The sequence below is a fragment of the Nyctereutes procyonoides genome, unplaced genomic scaffold, assembly GCF_905146905.1.
Source record: "Nyctereutes procyonoides isolate TBG_1078 unplaced genomic scaffold, NYPRO_anot_genome, whole genome shotgun sequence".
NCBI classification, from domain to species: domain Eukaryota; kingdom Metazoa; phylum Chordata; class Mammalia; order Carnivora; family Canidae; genus Nyctereutes; species Nyctereutes procyonoides.
The window spans coordinates 2,756,249-2,781,501 of record NW_026575131.1 but is presented as its reverse complement, the minus strand read 5'-3'; the positions used below and the strand labels follow the sequence as shown (position 1 = coordinate 2,781,501).

The window sequence follows — 25,253 nt, the reverse complement described above, 5'->3', positions numbered from 1 at the left end:
TAAAAATTTAGGCTAAGATATGGTCTAAGTGCTGGTTTGCATCAGGGTAAGGGTCAGGTCAAAGGTCTGAATAAAGTGAAGGGCCAGGATTAAAGTGATTTTAAGTTCAGGGCAGCTCAAAATCAGGTCCATCATCAGTGACGCAATGAGCAGATTCAAGGTTAAGTATTAACTCAGGATAATGACATGGTCAGGACAATAACCAGGGTGTTTCAGATTTAGGCTCAAGATCATGAAAATCATCAGTGTCAGTATTTGGTTCAGTACCATAGGCAATGTCACAGTTTCAAGGATAAAACTGAGAATAAAATATCGTAAGAATTATGGTCAGGATGAAAATGAGTCAAAATCAGGGCCTGGTTCAGGACCACTTTCAAATTCAAGGTCAAATTCATAGTCATTCCAAGCTCAGGGAGAATTAAAATCAGGATTATCAGTGTACAAGATAGGTCAAGGTCAAGTTAAAAGGGTGACCTATATATAGAACATTAGATCAAGGTCAGGTTCCAGTTCAATTTCAAAGTAAATACAATGTCATTTCAAGGGGATCAGGATCATTAGTCAGGATCATTAGTGTATGAAGGACAAGATCAGGGTCAAGAAGTTCTGGTTAAAGTCAGCAACTCAGTTTGAGGTGGCAGGGTGATCAAGGTCGGGATAAAGGTCAATTTCAAGGTCACTTCAAGATGATCAAATTTGGGGCACCTGGGTGGCTCAGTTGGTTAAGCATCTGCCTTTGGCTCACGTCATGATCCCAGGATTCCTGTGTCAGGCTCCGCTCTGTGGGGTCTGCTTCTCCCTCTGCCCCTAACCCCCCATGCTGTATCTCTCTCTCAAACCAAACCAAACCAAACAAATTTTAAGGGTAAGTTCAACATTGATCTTGGCTATTTTTAAAAGATTTTTATTTATTCATGAGACACAGAAAGGCAGAGACACAGGCAGAGGGAGAAGCAGGCTCCATGCAGGGAACTCGACGTGGGACTCGATCCCAGGACCCTGGGATCACACCCTGAACCAAAGGCAGACAGACACTCAATCACTGAGCTGCCCAGGTGCCCCATGATCTTGGCTAAGATTTTGAAATTCAAGTTCACTCCAAGGTTGTGATAAATAGTAATATAATATTGAGGGTCAAGTTCAGGCCAAGCTCAAAATTAGGGGAATTCAAGAGAAACATGATTATCTAAAAGGGTAAGACTGGATCAGGGTTAGGATCAAGGGCAGTTTCAATGATAAAATCAAGTCCAAGATCATTTCATAGCCAGGGCGGGTCAAGGCTGGGTTCACGGAAAAGATCCAGTTTGAGGCAAGGTACAGGGTCAATTTAAAATTAGGATGAGACATGGTCAGAATGAGTTTCAAGGTCCTTTCATGCCTGGGAATGGTCAAGGTCAATGTGAGGTACAGGAAGATTATCAAAGTCATAATGAAGGTTAAGGGTTCAACATCAAGGCCAAACTCACATTCAAGGTCAGACTGGGGGAAAAATCATGGGTCTCTGGCGTGTGTCTGGCTGAGCATCAGGGCCTGTGTCAGGATTAGTGAGACAAGAATGAAACTCAGCAATATACATTCACCTCAACAGCCAGCTCTGAGAGTTTGAGTCAACTAAAGGCATCTAATTAAGGTAAGCATTCTCCATCTCAATCATTTGATTTACAAAACTCCTACTGCATACTAGTGTAAACCAAGATGGACTCAAGAAGTGTGCTCCACACATTCATGTAGAGTGAATTAGCATGAACTGAATTAGTGCTATTGAAAAGCATCATTATTTAGTTCAAACAACCTCAATCTCAGACATTCTTCCTAAGGGCAAAACCTTATTGCTGGTTAGTATTAACTAACATGAAAATAAGCAGTGCAACATACATTCATCTCAAAGGCACATTCTTAAGAAGCGGAAGGAATGAGAATCAATCTGAATAGGTGTTTGGAAAAGAATTCCTGTTAACTGCAACAAACCCAGCCCCAGACTCCTTATAGATTGTTGGAGTAAACTTCAAGTAAGCACAGCAATACACATTCATTCTGTGATAGTGAGTTTGGGTCAAACTAAGGCATACTATTTAAATAAATCTATATTAGTGCTGGGCATCTGGGTGGCTTAGTGGTTAAGCTTCTGCCTTCAGCCCAGGACTTGCCCCTGGGGTCTTGGGATGGAGCCCTGCATCAGACTCCCTGCTCAGTGGGGAGCCTGCTTCTCCCTCTCCCTCTGACCCTCCTCTTGCAAATAAATAAAAATCTTTAAGTTCATTCTCATTCTTCTCAAAAGTAACTCCTTACTGTTAGAAAAAATTGAGAGGAATGGAAACAGCAACACACGTTCATCTCAATTCACATTTTAAAAAGATTTTATTTATTCATGAGAGAGAGGCAGAGACATAGGCAGAGGGAGAAGCAGGCTCCCTGCAGGGATTCTAGGACCACATCCTATGAGCCAGCCAGGTGCCCCTCAATTCACATTCTTACTGGGAAGCAGAGAAAATTCATATGAACCCAAGGAGTATTACTGAAAAGAATCCTAAGTATTAATGAAAACAAACTCAATCCCAGACTTTCTTCTCAAAAATAAATCCTTACACTGCTTGTTGAAGCAAAACTATTTGTTTCTCTCAAAAGCACGTTTATGGTGAATCTAATTGGGAACATGGAAAATAGAACACAGAGTTCAGTCTCAGCCATTACTTCTTTTTTTAAACTTATTTTTGCAAAGATTTTATTTATTCATGAGATACACAGAGAGAGGCAGAGACACAGGCAGAAAGAGAAGCAGGCTCCCATTGGGAGCCTGATACAGGACTCATCCCAGGACCCTGGGATCACGACCTGAGCCAAAGGCAGATGCTCAACCACTGACCTACCCAGGCATCTCCCCCCCCCCTCTTTTTTTAAGATTTTATTTATTTGAGAGAGCGAGCACATGCATATGTGTGCATGAGTGGGGGGAAGGAGGAGGGGAAAGAATCTCAAGCAGACTCCCCAGTGAGCAAGGAGTCTGATGTGGAGCTTGGTCCCAGGATCCCGAGATCATGACCTGAGCCAAAACCAAGAGTCAGGGTTCTCAACTGACAGGCACCCAGACATCCTTCAGCTATTACCTCTTGTGTAAGTGGTCATCTCAAAATGAGGAAAGTCAATGTCAGGATGATTATCAGTTTTAGACTGATGGTTGTGATCCGAGGTCAAGATCCGTTTCCACGTCACATTTAAGGTTAAGACTAGAGAACTTGATCACGGAATAGGAGTCTGGTTTGTATACGTGGGCATCACACAGGGTCCATAAACTGGAGAAGATCTAGGCCATGCAGTACTAGCCATGGTGGAGTTGTAGTTGTGAGCTTCTACAAATGCTACTTGTAACACGAAAATTGAGCCATTAGCAGGCACGAGGAGAGGAACCAACTGAGGAGCCTGAGAAGTGGAAATGTAGAAAAGCGGAGCAAAGTAGAATCCAAGAGTTTAGTCATTGTCAGCATTTCTAGAAGCAAAACTTTTACCAACCCTCTACTGAAACACTACTATTTTATACATTTGGTGCTAGGTGGCATATATTCAGTTCTGGCTAGTGACCTAGAATATCGGAATACAGTGCCCTGCGGCTGCCACATCATCTTTCCCTGTGAATAATCAGAAAATCAGAACCATGTGATATCTAAGTATTAGCAACTATGCTGACTACAAAACAACACAAAGGCTAAGTTACACTTGTATCCAATAGGCTGTGCATGCCACAGGCAACCAACAGTTTGCAGTTGCTCCTCTACAGGGACAGTGTTTTCTCCATTCAGAGTCCCCACACCCCATCACTGTAATTAGAAAAAAAACAAACCCAAAAATCAGGGACAGGTATTGCATGCAGGGCTGGATGTGACAAGCCTTTCTGCCTCAAATGCACCACATGTGCCCAGTTACGGAGGGTTCTTTGGCTTGATAAAGCACTGACTATGAAACATGGGCTCTACCGAGCCAAGGATCCAGAAGAAGGAAAAAAGACAGGGCAAAAGCAGATGATCTTTGTTCTTGTTACATTTTATTGGCATCACGTTCATCTCTTTACAGAAGAACTTGGCCCACACCCTAGAATGTAGACCTTTGGAAAAAGGGGAAGTGCTCCGTTAAGCAAGCTACAATGCAGGGGCAGATCCTAGGGAAGGGGCAGGGCTGTCAGGGTTCCATACCAAAGAAACAGGTTAATCAAGAGTGGACAGTACTGGGAGGCGGTGGGGAAAAGGAGAAAAAGGTTTGCTAACCTAAGGATACCACAACCCTGAAAGGAGCGCCTTCTAGAACAAAGGTAAAATCACTAGGACAGATTCGGATTTTCCTTTCCCTCTTATCAGTAGGATGCTGACCTAATAGGGGAGTTTTGAAGTGTGGAGCTGGGGGGAAGGGGGAGAGAAAGAAAAAAAAAAGAATTTTAATTTCTGAAACGACAGCCATTGCACACACCACTGTATTATGCAAATCAACCTTTTGGAAAATTTAGACACAGAAGGGAACTAGACAGTTTTCCCCCTGGAGAGATGAAAAGCTTTTTGGCTCTTAAGTCTTTGATAAAAGGCGTACATAATTCTTGTGTCTACTGTACAGAATACTGCCTCTAGCTGGATTTCTGAATTCTGAGTTGCTAATACTCTGCAATCCAGACAGGGTTCAACCCTCCACCTTACACGCCTGCATTACAGGACTTAAACACATAATCCAAGAATTTCTTACACTAATTTATACATTTTTAATTGGTTGCATATATTAACATGTACTATAAGATTCTTTTCTAAGAAGCATTACATAATAAATGGATACTGTAAAAAGATCTGATTAGTTAAAAGTAACAAGCATTAACAGATACATACAAAACTCAGTCTGATTAGACTGGGTGTGAGCCTGTAATGAAGCACGGGGCACCAGCCTTCCCAAGTGGTAGCCTTCACGGGGGGTGGGGGGGCAGGATAGGGGGTAAAAAGACCACAAGACCGTTAAAAAATCAGATAACTAATTAGACACAGATTAACTGTAAACAGTTCTCTCTCCCCAGTGGACAAAAAGACTAAGCTTCCGATGCCGACTCCACACCAGAATGATTTCTACAGCTTGCCTGTCCTGTGGCCACACGAGGGCTGATGCGGTGGTGGGCAGACCCCAACGGCGTCATCACAGGCCTGGGCTGGAGTCTGCTTGTGTCAGGGGCCTGTGTGTGTGTGTATGTGTGTGTCAGGGTGAATGTGTTTGGTAGGGTCTTTTGGCAGCTGGATTCGAGAGATGACTTTATGTTTTGTTTGGAAGAGGAGAGGGGGCTCGTGTTGGAAGGCCTAAGTGTGTTCTTTGTTTGTGAAGGACTCTGTGCTCTGCTCTCACTGCCCCTTCAGCAACTGCAGCTTTCCGCTGAGGTCTTGGCCCGGTCGTTCTTATCCAGTTTGATGGGTTCGGGGAATTCATTGTACAGCTCCACCTCTGTTTCCTGGGCAGGGAGAGAGAGAGAGAGAGGCCTGTTACTCAGGGTACCGGGTGCCCTCCGAGCCCAGCGGTGGCCCTTAGTGGTGCTCTCCCACGGGTTACTGTGGGCATGGGGCTGCATGCGGCAGTGAAGGGAGGGCTCAGCAGGTTCTGTGATAACCCTGGGACAGCGTGAAGAGAGAAACTGAGCAGGAAGAGCAGCGATCAACACTTTGAGCAGTCGGGACAGAGCTGACTCACGCTTCCATCATGATGGCAATCTGGTGGCGTGGGGACCAAAGCCGGCCCCACAGATGCTCTCTGGTCTCCATATCGGATCATTGCCAACACTCCAGAAGTCAGACTTCAACACGGGCTGGAATGTGGCAGCCCTCAGCACTTCCCCAAGGCAAGAGTGGGCTGGAACAGGAGTGCTACCTGCCTCCTCAGTCCCCAAACATCCTTCTAGCTCCCTGGTTGCCACTAATTTTTCTGGACCGATGGTCTGTTTTTTTTTTTTTTTCTTCCAAAGGTTTAGGAAGGTTTTTGCCTCTAAGCGCTGCATGCTAAGAAACCAGCTATAGATGAATTTTATCACCAACTGGAGATGGTGAGAGGTCATAGGAGATGGACCATGGTCAGCTTAGTGTGACTTTTTGCTGAATTAAAATGTGTCCAGTGAGGAGCAGCTTTTACTTCCTGGTGTAGGAAAACAATGTGTCACTTGACCACTGAGCACCTATGTGTCAGGAACTGTTCTAGGATAAGGAGATAAAGCAGGAATGTTTCATTAAAAATTCTCTGGGGAAAATCATTCCATTCATAATAGCTATAAAAGTAAAAACCTCTAGGAATACACATTAAAAAATTTTTTTAAAAAGGTTTACTGAGATCTACCACAGTGCATATGATTCAGTGGTTTAGTTTTTAGTGCATTCACAAAGTTGGGCAACTATCACCCTTAATTCCACAGATTCTTTACCCCACACGGAAACCCTGCACCCATGAGCAGTCATCCCCCACTCCAACCAGACAGCCCCAGGCTTTGGTGACCAGACATGCTATTTTCTGTCTTAAGAGATTTGTCTATTTTGGACACTTCATTTGATGGACGTTTGTTTCTGCTTTTTGGCCATTATGAATATTCATGTACAAGATTTCATGTGGATAAGATTTTGTTTCTCCTGGCCTATACCTAGGAGTAGAATTGCTGGGTCATACGATAATGCTTTCTGTTTAACTTTTTGAGGAACTGCCACACTGTTTTCCAAAGTGGGTGCACCATTTTACATTCCAATTAACACCTATGAGTATATTTAATATGAAAGGCAAAGGATCTGAAAAATGATAGTTTTATTGAAGGATATCACACAGGACCTAAAATATAATAGCTGTCATGGACTGACTGCTTGTATGTTTCCAAAACTCTTATGTTGAAATCCTAATCCTCAGGGTGCTAGTATTAGGATTAGAAAGTATTTATGGTTAAATGGGGTCACAAAGGTGGGGCCCTGATCCGACACGATCAGTGTGTCCTTTGAGAAGACACCAGAGAGTGGTGGTTTCTCACTTGCTCTAGCTCGCTCTCTGCGAGCACAGAGGAAAAGCCACACACCTGAGGACACAGGGAGAAAGACGGCAGTCTGCAAGTGGGGGAAGAGAGCCCTTAGCAGAAACGGAATCTGCTGGCACTTTAGTTATAAACCTCTGGTCTCTGAATCTGAGAGAAGATAAAACCTGCTGTTTTGCCACTGAGTTTGCAGTAATGCGCAATCTCAATTGTAATGCTTCAATCCACTGGGTAAAGTGGTTTATTTAACAATTTGCTACTCGTATTTCAAAACTGGCTATCCCTCTGAAAGGAAAAGGGGAGTAGCTATTTCCTGCCATAAAGCCAAAATGAATTCTAACTGAATTAGACAATAAATAATCTGGACAGAGGAAACCTACACATTTAAAATGACACACCTATCTAACAAAAATTACTTTTTTTCTATGGCTCAGGGATACAGCAGAGGTGGAAATGTCTCTTGCAACACAGGTAAAGTTAATTCCCATTCAGGGAACGCTCATGGGAAGCGATGGGTGCCTGGGCCAGTGTCATGTACTGGTGGTGGTGTGCAGCGGAGGGAACCCACAGATTGGCAGCAGAGTTACAGGTGGTGCTGGCCACCTGCTGGTGAGTGGATAAGAGGAAGGACTGATGTACTACTGCCCTCGAGGAAAGTAGATCTGGTACCATTTTTTAAAAGCACACATACCTTTCAATCTAATCATCTTAGTCCCGAGAGCTAGCAGGTAGGAACAAAAAAGCACTATAATCAGACTACAGGGACAGCACTATTCAGAGAGAAGAACTGACAGTGGTTCTAGTCAACAGGGAGCTGGTAGAAACAACTCCCCATGCCTGTTTAGATCTGCATGCAAGGATGGGAGAATTAGGAAAAGCACACTGGGTTACTGACCTAAGTGTGAAGGTGGGTTAAAAGGAGGAGGATGGGGGAAGCAAAGGCCTCAGAGCTGCATCCTGCTATCAGTGTTGCTCAGTGGGGGCTCCCAGCATTTCGGGAGGCTTGATTCCTTTCATCAGGGGACACTCGGTGCAGCCTCCAGCCCTTGGAACAACCCAATCCAGTTACTTCCTTTCCCACAGGTTCAGATGCCCTGTTCTACTAAGAACTGCTGCTTTCTATAATCCCAGTTTCCTAGATCTGGCAAAACCTGTTGTGCCCTTTACAGCTAACACATGCTTCCTACCTGTTTGCTGCGCCTTCTGGCGTGCACCTCACCTCTGACCCTCACCCACTCCCCAAGTCTGATCACCACAGATGACCGATGGTGCCTCACGATCTGCCCTAATGCACTGGCCCCAAAAGAGCTGTTGAATCAAGAGAGCTTTCAACTCCCTCATGCCAACAAGAGGTAACGGTCTCTTGTGGGGTCAGCTGAGTAAACAACATAAATAAGAAAGAAAATCTCACTCAAGGAATGCAATTCCTAGAACTTCTGGTTAAGCTTTCCTTCTGGTGATCAAACAGAACCAGTTATGAGAACACCAAGAGTGAGCCCATCTCATTCCATCTTCACAACTACTCTGCAAAGCCAGTATTCACATTTGACAGATGAGGGGATGGAAGCAGAGATGATCAAAACAAAACAAAACAAAACAAAAAAACATACGTAATGATGGGTAGCAGACCTGGGATTTGAATTCAAGTTTATCCCCTCCTTTGGTAGAAGGAACCACCAGACCAAGGGCCTCCTGAAGAATAAAGAACATACCCAAATAATGGTGGCCTCAGCCTGCCTTTGTTGCCTCTGCATTGGATAGATTATTCACAAACAAGTAGGGTTTCTATAGAAGCTTTAACAGAACGTCTCATTACCTTCCCAGATAAACAACACGGGTTCTTCTGGCTACACAGGAAAAAGCACTAAGAAAGATTAAGGACAGGAAAGCCAGGCATGGGGCTGGGTCGATGGTCAGTCACCAGAGGGAGCCAGACAGCTGCCAGAGAGACCCACCTGTTTAAGTGCATTCCTTGCAATCGTCTGGAACGCCTGCTCCACATTGATGGCCTCCTTGGCACTGGTCTCAAAGTAGGGAATGTTGTTTTTGCTGTAGCACCAGGCCTGTGCCCGCTTTGTGGCCACCTGGAAGAGGAAGCAGGATGTACGTATGCTCTTAACAGAAGCTGAGAGCATGGACTGTACCTTCTCTAGGAAAGGTCACAGTACCGAGGCTATACAGGTAGCACAGGGGAGGGAGCAAACTTGGGATGAGGCTGTGCAGGGTTGGAGGAAGGGAGCTGCAGACCTGTCCATGGTCATGCTGCTAGCTCTGTGTGATACAGCTGGGCCTTAAACCCAAGCCCACTCTACAATCCATAGTTTCTGACCCCTAGCTACACTTACAGACAACAGTGAAAGGAATAAGCAGCCTGGGAAGTAGTGAATCGTTTCTCTTGGGACCTCAGAGGTCCCAACCCAGGAAATGCCCAGCAGCTTGGTCTTAAGGTTTGCAGTATATCTTCCTCATTACTGCTAGTATTACACCACCTGTACCACACCCTCTTGCCAAAGAATTCTGCAGCTCTCACTGACACCCCTACCTCTCCTACCCTAATTCCTTCCCCCACCCCTAGTTCATTTTCAGGCACAAGAAGACCATCACCTAGGAAAGGCAGAAAAAGAGATCAATGGCCAGAAATAAACCAAGCTATAATTAAGAGTCTATGCTCCCAAGAAAAAATGTTATTTCAAAGTAAACCAGAGCAATTTTGCTCAGAGCCCAGAGTGCAATCTTCTGCACACATGGAGATCCAGGCAGGCCCCTAAGGGGCAGGAGAGCACTCAAGAATGACAAAATCTAATTCCTTCAAGTGCAGAAGGAGAACTGAGGCTCAGAGGGCAAAGGCAATGGCCCAAAGTCATAGCCAGGCAGAGAAAGCATAGGGATTTAAACCAGATCTCCTGGGCCCCTGCCCTCAAAGGCAGCTGCCCGGAAGGTAGTTCATATTCCCACAGGTACCTTTCTAGAGCCCTTCTGGACTTCACACAGAACCCACGAAACCACAAGTCACTCAGAAGTCAGTGTCCCTCAGAAGGGGAGGAAAACAGCAATGGTCAACTAGAAAGTCACCATTTCCCAAGCTGCTCCTAGGTGCCAGGGCTCTTGGGTATAGTCATCTGATCCCAGAGTATTCTTGTATTCTTGTCATGTAAGTCAAGACTAAGACTCCAAGAAATATTTCCAGATTAAAAGTGCATGAGCCAGGTTTTAAATGCAAGTTTGCCTTTAAATCCAAAAGACCAAAATGCAGACTGCAACCAGCCTCAAGTCAAATTATTTCAGCAGGACCAAAACAATGGCTAGTATGAGCAACTCCACAAAATGGATCTGCTTACTTTGTACCCTTGCAGACTTTCATGGTCTCTGTTTTCCCCCAGCAAAAACAGTATGCCTTTACTAGATTAGGAAGCAAGGCCTGATTCCAAGGCTGGGCAGGAAACTAGTTAGGTCATCCCTCTTTCTCTCCCCCATGGTGGGGTCTCGGTCTCTCTCTCTCTCTCTCTCTCTCTCTCTCTCTCTCTCTCTCTCTCTCACACACACACACACACACACACACACACACACACACACACACACGCACGCACACACACACAGATACTGGATGCTGGTCTCGTTAAGCCACATGGGTTTTTACCAATCAAAACTAAAAACAGTACCTGTCATCTGAAACTTAGCTGCCACTTTTAAAAGAAGATCCTAATGAGGGTAGATTCATGAGCCTCCACATTTAGGATTCCCACTATCTTTAGCACTTACTTGTCTGTTTTCGAGGTCAATCTTGTTTCCCAACACAACGAAAGGGAAGTTTTCAGGATCCCGGGGACTGGCCTGGATGAGAAACTCATCTCTCCAGCTATCGAGGGTTTTGAATGTGTTGGGGGCAGTAACGTCAAATACCAGAACGCAGCAGTCTGCACCTCTGTAGAAGGCCACACCAAGGGACTGGAACCGTTCCTGGCCTGCTGTGTCCCAGATCTGCGAGAGACAAAAACATTATCCTTTCAGGGGTACAGCACTAGGAGTGAGGGGCATCAGAGGAAACGAGCTGCATCATGCAGCCACTCCGAGACAAGCAAAGTCAGATTTCAGAATTCAGGAAGCAGAGTACAGCACCAGAGTATCCCAAACAGCCCGGGAGAGAGAGCATGTGTGAGTACATGTTCTGCAAGGGCTAACACTGAGTCTGAACTCTGTTACAAAACCTTTTTATCTTGACATGGGTGGTGGTCACACGAAGATATTTATGTAACGTTCAGGATGAAAACTTAAGATCTAGTACTCTAGGAACTTTCTGGGAGTGATGGAAATACAGGGAGGTGATTACTCACTGAAATATACATTTAAATCTACATATTTTACTGCATATAAAGTTATCTTTAAAAAAAATCAATGTTTTATTTATATTATAACTCAATAAAAAAAAGCAAAAACCCCTGACAGAGAGATGAAGGGAAAGACAATAAGAACATACTTTAGAATAGAGGAGAAAGCCAGCTTTTAATCAAAAGAACACCAGGTACCACTACTCAACAGCTCAAAAACTTCCTATCCTTCACTGCCTGCTAAGGTTCAAGAGCAAGGATGATTTCCTCATTGCTCTACATCCCTAAGAAGGCCACCCTGGTCAACCTGAGAGATGGTGAGTGTTCCAAGGAATGGTCCCACACACTCCAACAAGTCACCTGGTTTAAAAAAGCGTCTGCTCAGAAGTAGCACACCATTATTTCTAGCTGGCCAGGGTCTTCAACTGCTGGATTCACTGTTTGCAGGGAACCCACTTAGCTTCAGAACAACACAAAAACTTGGACCACCCCTTATAACCCAAATAAATGCCAACTTTAAGTCCAACTCACCAGCCAATCACCCCAAAGACCCAGGGTTTGAACCAAAATGGGGTGTGGACTGGGCCACTATCGTGTTGTCTACAGAACCAGATTTTGCAGAAGGATGGTTGAGTTCCTCTGTGAAGCCATTCTCAGGTGGTCAGTCCTGCCTCCCTCCAAGTGATCCAGAACACTTGCGGAACCTGTCCAGTGTCCCTAGGCCATACACAGATTGAGCTCCCAGTTCAGGTAGCAAGAATATCACAGATGAGGTTATGATTAGAATAATATGCATGGGATGCTTGGCTGGGTAGCTCAGCGGTTGAGCATCTGCCTTTGGCTTATGGCATGATATGATCCTGGAGTTCCAGGATGGAGTCCCACATCGGGCTCCCTGCATGGAGCCTGCTTCTCCCTCTGCCGTGCCGGTGTCTCTCTCTTTTTCTCTCATGAATAAATAAATAAAATCTTAAAAAATTTGCACAAGGGAAATATAACACAGGAGAGGGCAGTAATGCGGGATTCACATTTTCTTAATACTACACCAAGGTAATCAAAGCTCATGATGTTCTACTAAATCTGGTAACATCTCCCAAAATATTCTCTGAAAGAGTCCTAAAACAATGTGTAAACTCAGGCAGTTGGTTTACTCTTGGGGACCGGCTCAAATGACATTGCAGTAAGTAGGAGCAGAGCCAGAACTTAAATACTGACTGGAGGGCTGGAAACATTAGAATCCCCTAAAGGGACACCCGGGTGTGGCTCAGTTGGTTAAGAGTCTGCCTTTGGCTCAGGTCATGAACCAGGGTCCTGGGATAGAGGCCTGCATTGGGCTCCTTGTGCAGCAGGGAGTCTGCTTCTCCTTCTCCCTCTGCCTGATGCTCCCCTTGCTTGTGCACATACTAATATTGGCCCACAGACTGGCTAAGGACAGCTCAGGTCAGCAGCGTGGTGGAGCGGTTACCGACGTCAGTGCTAGGCAAGGACACACTTAAGTTTTCCCCGATGAACAGTCCCCCGAGAGCCCAAGCATTACTCCTAGGAGGACAACAGCTCTGAGAAGCCCGCCTCAGACTCTTCATTCAGTGCACATGGTCCTCCACAGTCATTAATGACGACAGGGCTGACGGAACTTTTGGCCACAGCTCTGGAAGCAGGGAGCCTGACCTTGGCAGCCCACTCCATTCCCAGGAAACCCCAACTACTATATACACTATCTACATGCACTTCACTCTGGGAAGAACCCTTCTAAAATTGGACATGCCCCAGCAGCCATGGGAGGTCAGCGTGACTGCAGAGTAGAGGTAGGAGGTTGTCATAAATGTCTGTGTGTGGCAGAGAAGTGCTCAGCCCACTGGTAAAAGTAGGAACCACTCAGAACCAGAAGGAAGTGAAAATGACTTCGACATAAGGGTTAAGACCATAAAAACAAAGCCAATTCTCTCTTATCAGGATGGGGAACTAAATGCAACCTCCAACGCAACAAGCTGAGTACACACATGTAGACCAAATACAATCTCTGTTGCCAGTGGATAACCAATAGATGGACTGCTGGTGTTATCTGCTTGTGTGCTTTTCTGGTTTCCCAATGTCCTATAGCAAATGTGTGTTTCGCACTGAAAAAACAAACATCTCTCACAAGAGGGAGACTAAGATGGAGTGGGACTCAAGAGCATGGTCATACAATAAGAAAGTAGAAACAGAAAATTACTCCTATAAAGGGACAGTAGGAAAGATTTAAAACCAGAACTTAAGTCTAGGCTTGTAGAAATTAAAAAAAATTTTTTTGCTATTAGAGAAGTAACACTATTATGTAGACATTTGGTTAAGTAAAGCCAAAGCCAATACCCACACCTCAAGACCTGGCACCATCCCACACAGAGGCCATCTTCATTACCTCATTTGTTATTCTAGGTGTCCAATGCTGGGGTGGGGGGGGAGGTTATGGAGCTGAAATTTTTTTTTAAAGATTTTATTTATTTATTTATTCATGACACACAGAGAGAGAGGCAAAGACAGGCAGAGGGAGAAGCAGGCTCCATGTAGGGAGCCTGATGTGGGACTCAATTCTAGGATTCCAGGATCATGCGCTGAGCCGAAGGCAGGCGCTCAACCACTGAGCCACCCAGGCACCCCTATGGAGCTGAAATCTATTTTTTTTAATTTTATTTATTTATGATAGTCACAGAGAGAGAGAGAGAGAGAGAGAGAGAGAGGCAGAGACACAGGCAGAGGAAGAAGCAGGCTCCATGCACCGGGAGCCCGACGTGGGACTCGATCCCGGGTCTCCAGGATCGCGCCCTGGGCCAAAGGCAGGCACTAAACTGCTGCGCCACCCAGGGATCCCCTGGAGCTGAAATCTTTTTTTTTTTTTTTTTTGGAGCTGAAATCTTAAAACCACATGTCACTCTCTGCTCTCCCCCATCACTCCCACTCCTCTCTGTGTGGACCACCTTGGTACTTTCTGACAGCAGCTCACACCTTTATTGCTGCCCAATAAATTCAGCAAACAATTTCATTCTTGTTTTCTAAAAACATATTGCTGGGGTGGCTAGGTGGCTCAGTCTGTTAAATATCTGCCTTTGGCTCAGTTCATGATCCTGGAGTCCTGGGATTGAGCCCCACAATGGGCTCCCCACTCATCAGGGAGTCGGCTTCTTCCTATGCCCCTACTCCTGCTCATGTGTGTGCAAGTGCATCCACTCTCTCTCTTCTCATAAATAAATAAAAATCTTTAGAAGAATAAAAATAACACATTGCTGCCAATTTTCCACAATTTTAAGGACCTCAGAGTCTCTTCTGTGTTTCTGATTGCTTGTTTAGGACAGAAGAATCCCAAGAGGAGAGTAACATAAGAACTCTATGACTCCTGGTGGAACCAAATGGGTATTTGGAATTGGAGTATACAGAAAAGACGAAGTAAGGCTTAAAAAGTTGAAAAACTGGGGATCCCTGGGTGGCTCAGCGGTTTAGCACCTGCCGTTGGCCCAGGGCGCGATCCTGGAGTCCCGGGATCGAGTCCCACGTCGGGCTCCCGACATGGAGCCTGCTTCTCCCTCCTCCTGTGTCTCTGCCTCTCTCTCTATCATAAATAAATAAACAAATCTTAAATAAAAAAAGTTGAAAAACTAGCAGTTATTCTTAGCAACTTTTTTTTTTAAAGATTTTATTTATTTATTCATTCATGAGAGACAGAGAGAGAAAGGGGCAGAGACACAGGCAGAGGGAGAAGCAGGCTCCATGCAGGGAGCCCGACGTGGGACTTGATCCCGGGTCTCCAGGATCATGCCCTGGGCTGAAGGCGGCGCTAAACCACTGAGCCACCGGGGCTGCCCTATTCTCAGCAACTTTCAAAGATTAATTTATTTTCACACCTAGAAAAGTACAGTCCTACGGCTGTGATCTTTTAAAATTTTTAATATTTTAATTGAAATAGTTTATTTTCTACATTCAAAGCACATCCCTATATGTATTTATCCACACTCCAATGTGACAAATATTAACAATGCCACTTTTTAAAAAAATATTTTATTTATTTATTCATGAGAGGCACAGAGAGAGAGGCAGAGACATAGGCAGAGGGAGAAGCAGGGAGTGGCAGGGAGTCACCTGGGCTGCCCAACACTGCCACCTTAATGTCAGGTTTTTTTTTTTTTTTTTTTTTTTTCCAAGAAATGGAGTTAACCCTTCCTCAGCATTCCTTTTCCTTCTTCCCAGATGTAAATGATCCTATACAACTTTTTGCAACTTGTTTCTTTTCTTTTCCAAAAGTTAACAGCTATATAGCATTCCACTGTCTTCATAAAAACACTCTATTCCTTGGTCATCTCAGGGGCAATGAGATTTCTCTTCCTGAGCCCAGAGTTCATTCAGTTCCTCTAGGTTCTCTCTGCCTAGACAGGTAATTGCGCATGCTTAACAATGGAGAGCAAAATGATAGTCTCTAATGAAAAGGGTGGCACTGATACACTCCCATTATCAGCTTGAGAATATTCTACCATTTATATTCCATCCAAAACTTGTTTTTTCTTTCATATCTTTACATTTACAGCAACATGATTAACTTTAAAGTAAAATATAACAAGTTACTATTAAAATACAGTAAGGAATATCTGTGTTTTGTATTTAAGTGACTTTAAAGAACACTATCTACATTAAGAGCTATATAAAATGAGGAATGGATTAGAATTAAAATGCTATCTGGTTTGCATTTTTCTTAAAATGTACATAAATTCTCACTTCCAACTCATTAACTTTAGTATGTCATATCTGAAAATTTACTTTCTACATGAGAGGCTCTTCGCTTTTAAAATGTAGTAGTAGGGGCAGCCCAGGTGGCTCAGCAGTTTAGCGCCGTCTTCAGTCCGGGGCTTGATCCTGGACACCTGGGGTGGAGTTCTCCCTCTGCCCCCCTCCCCTGTGTCTCTCATGAATAAATAAATAAAATCTTTAAAAAAATAAATAAAATGTTGTATTGGATCACCTTTTTGGTTCTGTTGATAAATGTTACTGTTTATGATCAAGAATTTCAAATGAGACTTTATATTGAAATAAGACACTTTTCCCCCATATCCATGATTTACTTATTTTATAACCAGAAGTTTGTCCCTCCTAGTCTCCTTCAACTATTTCTCCCATTTCCTACACCCTCCCCTCTGGCCACCATCAGTTTGTTCTTTGTACTGAGGAGTCTTTGTGTTGTTGCTGTTGGTTCATTTCTTTTCTTAGATTACACATATAAGTGAAATCATGTGGTATTTGTCCCTGATTTCACCAGGTATAATACTCTCTAGGCTCATCTGTGTTATTGGAAGCAGCAAGATCTCATTCTTTTTTATGGTGAGTAATATTCCATTGTGTATATATACTGCACTTTTTTTTTTTTTTTTAAGATTTCATTTATGAGAGACACACAGAGAGAGGCAGAGACACAGGCAGAGGGAGAAGCAGGCTCCATGCCGGGAGCCTGACGCAGGACTTGATCCTGGGACCCAGGCAAACACTCAACCACTAGGCTACCCAGATGTTCCACACACCACATCTTCTTTATCCATTCATCTGTAGATGGACACTTGGGCTGGCTGCTTCCATATGAAATAAGATACTTACTGAATATATTATTATTTTTAGACCAGAGAAGATGGTGTTATCTCAAAGGCTTGTACAAAGTTTTCTTTTTCTCTTATTCCAGTAAGTTTACTTAACAGCAAAAAACCTGAGGTTTCTTAAGTGATATAGAGCAATGATGCTTCTGTCTGTGATAGACCCAGAAGAGATTTCCAACATGTTTTTTTTTTTTTTTTTAAAGATTTTTTAGGGGGCAGCCCCAGTGGCGCAGTGGTTTAGTGCCGCCTGCAGCCCAGAGCGTGATCCTGGAGACCCTGGATCGAGTCCCACGTCAGGCTCTCTGCATGGAGCCTGCTTCTCCCTCTGCCTGTGTCTCTGCCTCTCTCTCTCTCTCTCTATGTCTCTATGAATAAATAAATAAAATCTTTTTTAAAAAAAAGATTTTTTATTTATTCATGAAAGACACAGAGAGAGGCAGAGACATAGGCAGAGGGAGAAGCAGGCTCCCTGGGAACCTGATTTGAGACTCAATCTCAGGGCCTCAGTTTAAAGTTTACTTTAAACTTTTCAAGTTTACAAAATCCCTCCCGTCATGCTCAATACCCAATATAATGACATTTGCATGATCTTGTTTTTCCAGCATGCTGTTAGCCCTTCATGTGTCAAATCTAATGCTCATGATTTAAGAGTGGTAGCATCAACTGCCTGCATTCTGATTGCCCAGAGGGCCTGATGAAAGGTTGCTGTAGTCTTTCTGCCAACTCTCCTGGCCATGGTAGCACTCCACAGCCGCACAGCCACTTGGATGCCACCTGTCAGGGCTGACATCTGCTGGATTCAACCAACCCAAAGTATCCAAAGTCACGTGACCATGGGAGTTTCTTTAAGCCACCCAACCGCTGGGAAATTTTTCTAAAGAGCATCATTTGATAGAGAAAGAGAGAGATCGATCCCCGTATCTACAGCAGCGCTACCCTGTCCTGTCGTTTTTACGTTTACATTTTTACATTTGTTAATTCCCTGAAACCAAGTCACTAGACAGTAAAGGTTTCTTCTAATACTTGCCTGTTCATGTCATTTGTCCAGTTATCCACAGGGCTGTTTGTTGACTGGATATTATTATGCATTATCAACATTTTCTTCTGGTCTGCGGTTTCTGTTATTTGGGAATTTTGTTACTCAAATGTTTAATGTGGTCTACTATCGATCTTTAATCTTTTATGATTTGTGCTTTCTCTATTTTAAACACCTAAGGTAAAACAATTATTTTCATTTCTTTCTTTCTTTCTTTTTTTTTTTTTTAAAGATTGTATTTATTTATCCATGAGAGACACACAGAGAGAGGCAGAGACACAGGCAGAGGGAGAAGCAGCTCCATGCAGGGAGCCCGATGTGGGACTCGATCCCGGGTCTCCAGGATCACGCCCCGGGCTGAAGGTAGGTGCTAAACCGCTGAGCCACCAGGGCTGCCCAATTATTTTCATTTCTAAAGTTTTCATTTTATATTTTTTTCATTCAGGTTTTGAACCCTCTGGTTATTCCCCATCCAAATGGAATACTGGCCCACTCCCATTTACTGTATAACTACCCCTTTCCCTACTCTTCTGGAAGCCACCTGTCTACCCAGTGTCCAACTAGTGTGCCCTGTTTTTGTGTTCTATGTCCCCGATTTGTGAATCTCTGACAATAACACATTGTTTAAATTACCATAACTTCATAGTAAGTTCCCTTTACTTTTTTCAAGCATACTTGATTCCATCTAATGTTTAATACTGATTGATTTCTAGCTTCTTCTTGAACAAGAGATGGAATTTATTTACTTATTATTATTTTTTTAAATTTATTTATTTATGATAGTCACAGAGAGAGAGAGAGAGGCAGAGACACAGGCAGAGGGAGAAGCAGGCTCCATGCACCGGGAGCCCAACATGGGATTCGATCCCGGGTCTCCAGGATCGCGCCCTGAGCCAAAGGCAGGCGCCAAACCGCTGCGCCACCCAGGGATCCCAAGAGAAGGAATTTAAAAAGAAATCCACAGGGATCACTAATCTTCCTCTGCACATTAAATTGTATAGGTCCAATCCCAGTTTTCTGTGATAGTTTGGAAGATACACACTCTATTAGGGTCATAATTCTAATAATATATGCATACAATTAAAGTTTATCTCAGGGATGCCTGGGTGGCTCAGCAGTTGAAAGTCTGCCTTTGGCTCAGGGCGTGGTCCTGGGGTCTGGGATTGAGTCCCTCATCGGGCCCCTTGCAGGGAGCCTGCTTCTCCCTCTGCCTGTGTCTCTGCCTCTCATGAATAAATAAAATCTTTAAAAAAATAAACAAAAAAAAATAAAGTTTATCTTACCATCTCAGATCTTACTAAATGAAATTACTTTCCTTCTGCCTGAAGTACAGCTTTTAGAATTTTCGCCATAGAACCTAAGGATGTAGGTTTTCATTCCTCGGGGTTATTTTTAGCAGAGGCAAAACACTGTGCTGAAGGTTTCTTTCAGAATCTATTCCACCGCCTGTTGATTTCCACTAATACTGTTCAGAGTCAACTGTCAGCCTCATTCTTGTTCCTTTTCAAGGTCATCTTTTCCTCCGATGCTTTCTGAGTTTATCTTTTGTTTTTGCAATTTTATTATGATTTGTCAACATTTCTTTTTTATTTATCCAACCTTGCAATTTGGGCTTCCTCAATCTCTGAATTGGTGCCACGTCAATTCTGGAAAATTTTCGGCAAATACTATCTTTGATCTCTTCTTTTTGAGATTAAAAGGAGGTCTGACCTATCTACTGAATCCTGTTCATGCCTCTTTCCTACCATTCTTCCTTTCAGCTCTTCTGGCATATCTTTTTATTTATTTATTTGTTTGTTTGTTTATTTATTTATTTATTTATTTATTATTTTTTTTTTAAATTTTTTTTTTAATTTTTATTTATTTATGATAGTCACAGAGAGAGGGAGAGAGGCAGAGACACAGGCAGAGGGAGAAGCAGGCTCCATGCACCGGGAGCCCGACGTGGGATTCGATCCCGGGTCTCCAGGATCGTGCCCTGGGCCAAAGGCAGGCGCCAAACCGCTGCGCCACCCAGGGATCCCTATTTATTTATTTTTAATGATAGTCACACACACACAGAGAGAGAGAGAGGCAGAGACATAGGCAGAGGGAGAAGCAGGCTCCATGCACCGGGAGCCCGACGTGGGATTCGATCCCGGGTCTCCAGGATCGCGTCCTGGGCCAAAGGCAGGCACCAAACCGCTGCGCCACCCAGGGATCCCTCTTCTGGCATATCTTAGCTGCTGCTAAAAACATTCTTGGATTTCCACCTTTTGGTTATTGTAGTTTATTTTTAGAAATTCTATTAACCTAAACCACCTGTTTAATTTCTTCTCTCCAGATATATAAGATTGCCTTGTTTCTTTAAATATAAAAATCACTCTGAATGACCAGGGAGCTTTCCATTGGTTCTTGCCTTGTTTTCTTATTTACGAGTTATCTTATTGTATGCTGCTAAAAGCCTGTGAAAAGTATGTGATTATTCCTCTCCTCAAGATCTAGGATGGTGGGCAACCAGGGTGGCTCAGCAGTTTAGCACCACCTTTAGCCCAGGACGTGAGCGTGGAGACCAGGATCGAGTCCCACTTCGGGCTCCCTGCATGGAGCCTGCTTCTCCCTTTGCCTCTCTCTCTCCCCCTCTGTCTCATGAATAAATAAAAATCTTAAAAAAAAAAAGAAAAAGATCTAGGATGGTGATACCTTTGTCCAGAGATGATGGTTTTCATTTCCCTCTAGTCTTTCAAGCTAGCATGAGGGTCAGCCGTTTTTTCAACCTTTCAGGAACACATTCCCTTTCCCACTGTTTCCTGACTCTGATGACCTGTGGTTCTCCATGTGGTGTCCAGTCTTGTGCAGCACCACAGGGTTCTGCTTGGTCGAATACATGGGGTTCTATTATAATGGCCCTACACTCAGGAGGAGCAGGTTTCTGACTCTGGGATCAACGTACATTGCTGTCAAAACCACAGCCTGGCTCCATAGCTCTGTCTCTCCTGGTCCAAGAAGGAGCCTTCAGTCTGGCTGGAACACACGTCAAATTTGCAGGTAGGACTTAACCCCAGCATACGGAAGACATTCCCTTTCCTTCTGCCTCCTGTTGTCCCTGAGAACTCCTCTGTTGTTCCTTAGTAAGTAATCTGTCTTTTCTCTCTAGCTGACCACGTTTTTCACTTCTTCAAGTTCTAAGTTTTCCATATCCTCATTTTTTTTTTACTGTCCTTGTTCATTATGGTTTCTGTTCCTTTTTAAAAAATCTCTAGTCATTGTGAACATTTTTTGTGGTACATTATTTCCTCATGTGGCTATGAGCTCATCTTGTATCCTGAAGTTGCAAGTCTTCCTATAGAATGGTCCTCTCTCTGCTTTTGTCACGAACGACGGGGATTTATGGGTTTATATTGAAGTCATCTATATTTCTGTACCACAGAGTATAAGCTCACAATCCAGACAAGCATAGTGAGAATGACAGTCTCCAAAAAAAAAGGAAAAGAGGCAAAGCCTCAGGCCTTTACTTCATGAGCTCCGCCACTTCCTTGGGCTGAGGTACTTGATCCTGTTTCCACAGCTTTCTGAGGTCCTGGGTGACTGAGTCAGTGACAGAGAGAGGGAGAGAAAGAGGGTGTTTGTGTGTCTCCCCAAGGGAGACAAAAAGATAGCTCCTCTATCTTTTGTAGTCACATCTCCTGCCCCTGGTGAGTGATGAAGTTCTCATCCTGGTTATACACTTGCAAAGCACCATGAGCTCAGAAGCCCCTGAGCGAATCACCGGCTTTCAGTTCTCCCTTCTTTCTGATAATCTCGAAATTCTCTTTCTCTCAAGCTTGGCTTATTAAAACTTCAGTCATATTTTGAACATCTCTTTAATAATTTTTTGAACCCGTATTAAATCCATCCTGGATGTATGGGCCAAGGAAGTGTTGAGTCCTTATCCTCTCAGAGAACATCACAGCTTGAGGTCAATGTGTAAAAGCTTCTACTTGTAACACCTGGATCACCCAAACATTTTGGTGAGCCTGGTTTTTGCTAGGACCACACAGTGGGATTAAGAGTTACATTTGTCTCAAGAGGCCTAGTCTGCCAGGGATCTCATTTAATACAGAAAGGAGGGGATTGGGTGGCTCAGCGGTTTGGTGCCTGGCTTCAGTCCAGGGCATGATCTTGGAGACCTGGGATCGGGTCCCACATCAGGCTCCCTGAATGGAGCCTGCTTTTCCTTCTGCCTGTCTCTGACTCTCTCTGTCTCTCATGAATAAATAAAATCTTAGAAAAAAAAATACAGGAAGGAACAACTGCTGTGGAGATAGGAATTTCAAAAGACAACACCTAGGCTAAAAGTTGGAGACTTTTCAGGATGGATGGAGATGGGACAAAGGGGCTGGGATGGAGGCAGACAGGTGCAATGACAGCTTGTTAAAAGCAGCACATGGTTTGGAAGGACTGGAAAAAGACAAAGTGAAGAATAGTTTGTTGTCAGAATGCAAAGACTTTCAAAAGGTCATATGAAGGAATGTGTATTTTATCCTAACTGTTGCAAGGGAAACCCCCTGAAAATTAAGTAAGGTGATACACAAAAAAGCCAGGCTGACTTAACAGAAATACAAAGTTGGTGGCTATAGATAGGACAGATTAAAAGTCAGAAAAACAGGGAAACTACATTAACAGCTACTATAAGAATCTAGGAGAGACCCAAAGATATTCTGACCTAAAATACTATGTGGCGATTTTTGTTTTTAAGATTTTATTTCTTTATTCATGAGACATGGGGGGGGGGGGCAGAGACACAGACAGAGAGAGAGGCAGGCTCCCCAAGGGGAGCCTGATTTGGGACTTGATCCCAGACCCCGGGATCATGCCCAGAGCCAAAGTCAGACGCTCAACTGCTGAGCCACCCAGGCGTCCCCCATGTGGGGATATTAAGAAAGGAATGACTTAAACATTTTGGAGACCAAAGTTTGGGCCTGTATGTTATCAAATTCAGCAAAAAAAAAAAAAAAAAAAAAAAAAAACAAAACACCAAACCAACAACAAAAAAACAGGAACTCCAATTAAATTTGAACTTTGGAAAACCAATGAAAAATTTCTAGTATGTCTCATGCAATGCCTGGGTCATACCTGATGTCCTGTATTTGTATCTGGCCATCCTACCTGCAACCAATTATCCATGAATATAGTAGTGGGAAATGAAGAATGGGGTGGGAAAATGCTTAGGCATGAACAAAAGAGTTCAGACTGAATGAACAAGGCTTGGGTGACAAAGTTGAGATGTGTGCTTACCTGCATTGTAACTAGTCTGTCATCCACCATCACCTCCTTTGTCAGAAAGTCTGCTCCTATTGTAGCTTTGTACTGATTACTGAATTTCTTGTTCACATACTGGTTCATGAGTGATGTCTTACCAACTCTGAAATTGGAGAAAAACCACAAGTATAGGTCACGTTAGAAGGGGCAGAAAAATGATTCTGATATTTGCAGCTCTGAAGATACTTGCCAGCTTAAAGGATAACAAGCAACTGTAATCACAACAGAGGACAGTGCCAGCAAACTGCTCAGTGTTACTCATTCGAGGTTTTATTTTTTCCTGGAACAAAAGTACGGGCTATAGATGTGGATCAGATGTTGAAAAGCTGCTCTTAAGTTTTGGTACAAGCAACTCAGATGGTAGAACTTAGTATTATTTTTTTCCTTCCAGAAAGATGTCAGCAAATACTCTCCTTCTAAAAGAAGCTACAGCAATAAGATCCTGCCACCATTCTAAAAATATCTCTGCTGTCTTGGGTGTCTCTCCATTTAGGGGCTGCTATTCAGTCCAAGAAAGTAATAGCAGGAGAAAGTCACTGGCTATGAGCAGACATATATGCCAGTCAGCCACCTGCTGCTTCAAAGCTTAAAATCTGAAGTGGGGAAAGTATCAGTATTCCCACCAAATCAGAATCTACCTCAGAGTAAGCTCCTCCAGGGAAGTTTTTCAGTAAGAAAACTCAGTAAGAGACAATGTGTGGATTTTTTTGGTGATGAGATTAGTTAGGGCAGGCTGAAGATAATATAAAAGTCTTCTTCCAAGTCAACAGGATCACCTTCCTTTCCCACTAAGGAACATACTCATCTTCATAGGCAGAGGACCTGGAAGTTATGGCTTAAGGCAGTGTTCTCCAATCCAGGTCACCTGGGTCTGAATTTTCAGGGGAGAGGTCAGGAGGTCTCTCATCAAATAAAGGCCCGGTGATTTTTCCCATGCAAGTTTGGGCCTAAAACAGTACCTTTCAATCCTGACAGCACAGTGGTCACCAGGAAGGAGGGAGGAGGGAGACAGAGAGATGTATGTATTTAAGTACTGCCAATGAGGCCCAACACAATGGTCTGGAAAAATGCTTACTTTTGAAAAGCTCCACAGGGCAATCAGAAAAGCCAGCCAGGGTAGAAAAATCACTGCCTTCTTAAAGGGCAGGGAACTTTCGTGTAAGGAGGCACACCTGCATTTATCTTTATCATCATCATCATCATCATCATCATCATTTAAAAAAAAAATACATAGCTTCTAGTTGGTCTAAGGTTTCCCAGGTCACATCAGATGCTGAGTCTGAAAAGCCTCCCACAGAATCGTTAACAGGTACTGAAGAGTTAGTCACTTATTTAGTGGCAGATCTAGGATCAGAACCCAGTTTTCCAGTCACAAGTTCTTCCATATACACCCCAAATCAGACCCAGTAGTGGGAAGATACTGCACAGCTGTATCCAGACTCCAAACCCACAACTGGTAGGCATGAGTTCAGTGGCAACAAATCTACACATGAACAGAACTCCCTTGTCTAATCAGCTCAGAAAAAAAAGATTCCAGTGAAACCGTTCTTGAGTTTAAATGGCTACTCCTTACCCTAAATCATGCCAAAGACCAGGGAACCAAGGATAACAGACCAAGAGATCATTAAAATTTCTGCTGTGCTAAAAAAAAAAAAAAAAAAAATTCTGCTGTGCTGGAAATGGCAGGAGACCTAGAACCCTACTGCCACTACTATTAGAGAAGTGGCAAATGTCAGCAGGGAGGGCATGGCTTCAATGGCTTCAAAGTCACATTTTAATCCAAACCAATCTGTTACTTCAAACTTACCCAGAATCTCCCAGGATGATAACCTTCAGCAACACTTTCTTCCTAGAGGTCATCCTTCAAACTAAAAGGAGAAAGGAGAAAGTACTTGTGAGCGTGACAGAAATACCCAGGCAAACCTTGTCCCCACAAGCATCAACACAGCCCCAGGAGCACTAAGCCTTCCCATTTAGCTATTTCCCTGCCACCCAGG

At 43.7% G+C, this 25,253-nt stretch overlaps 1 protein-coding gene across 1 annotated transcript in view; it reads right to left on the bottom strand.

The window, feature by feature from the left end:
* Positions 1-4,014: 4,014 nt before the first annotated feature.
* RAB7A (RAB7A, member RAS oncogene family) overlaps positions 4,015-25,253 on the bottom strand; it is a 74,383-nt gene continuing 53,144 nt past the window's right edge. Inside the window, exons 2-6 of the mRNA XM_055343129.1 lie at positions 25,064-25,124; positions 23,233-23,359; positions 10,769-10,987; positions 8,965-9,093; positions 4,015-5,464 (exon numbers count right to left, since the gene is read on the bottom strand). Of these exons, the coding sequence (XP_055199104.1) occupies positions 5,369-5,464; positions 8,965-9,093; positions 10,769-10,987; positions 23,233-23,359; positions 25,064-25,116 (624 nt within the window). The 5' untranslated portion in view covers positions 25,117-25,124 and the 3' untranslated portion in view covers positions 4,015-5,368. The remainder of the gene's footprint in view (positions 5,465-8,964; positions 9,094-10,768; positions 10,988-23,232; positions 23,360-25,063; positions 25,125-25,253) is intronic.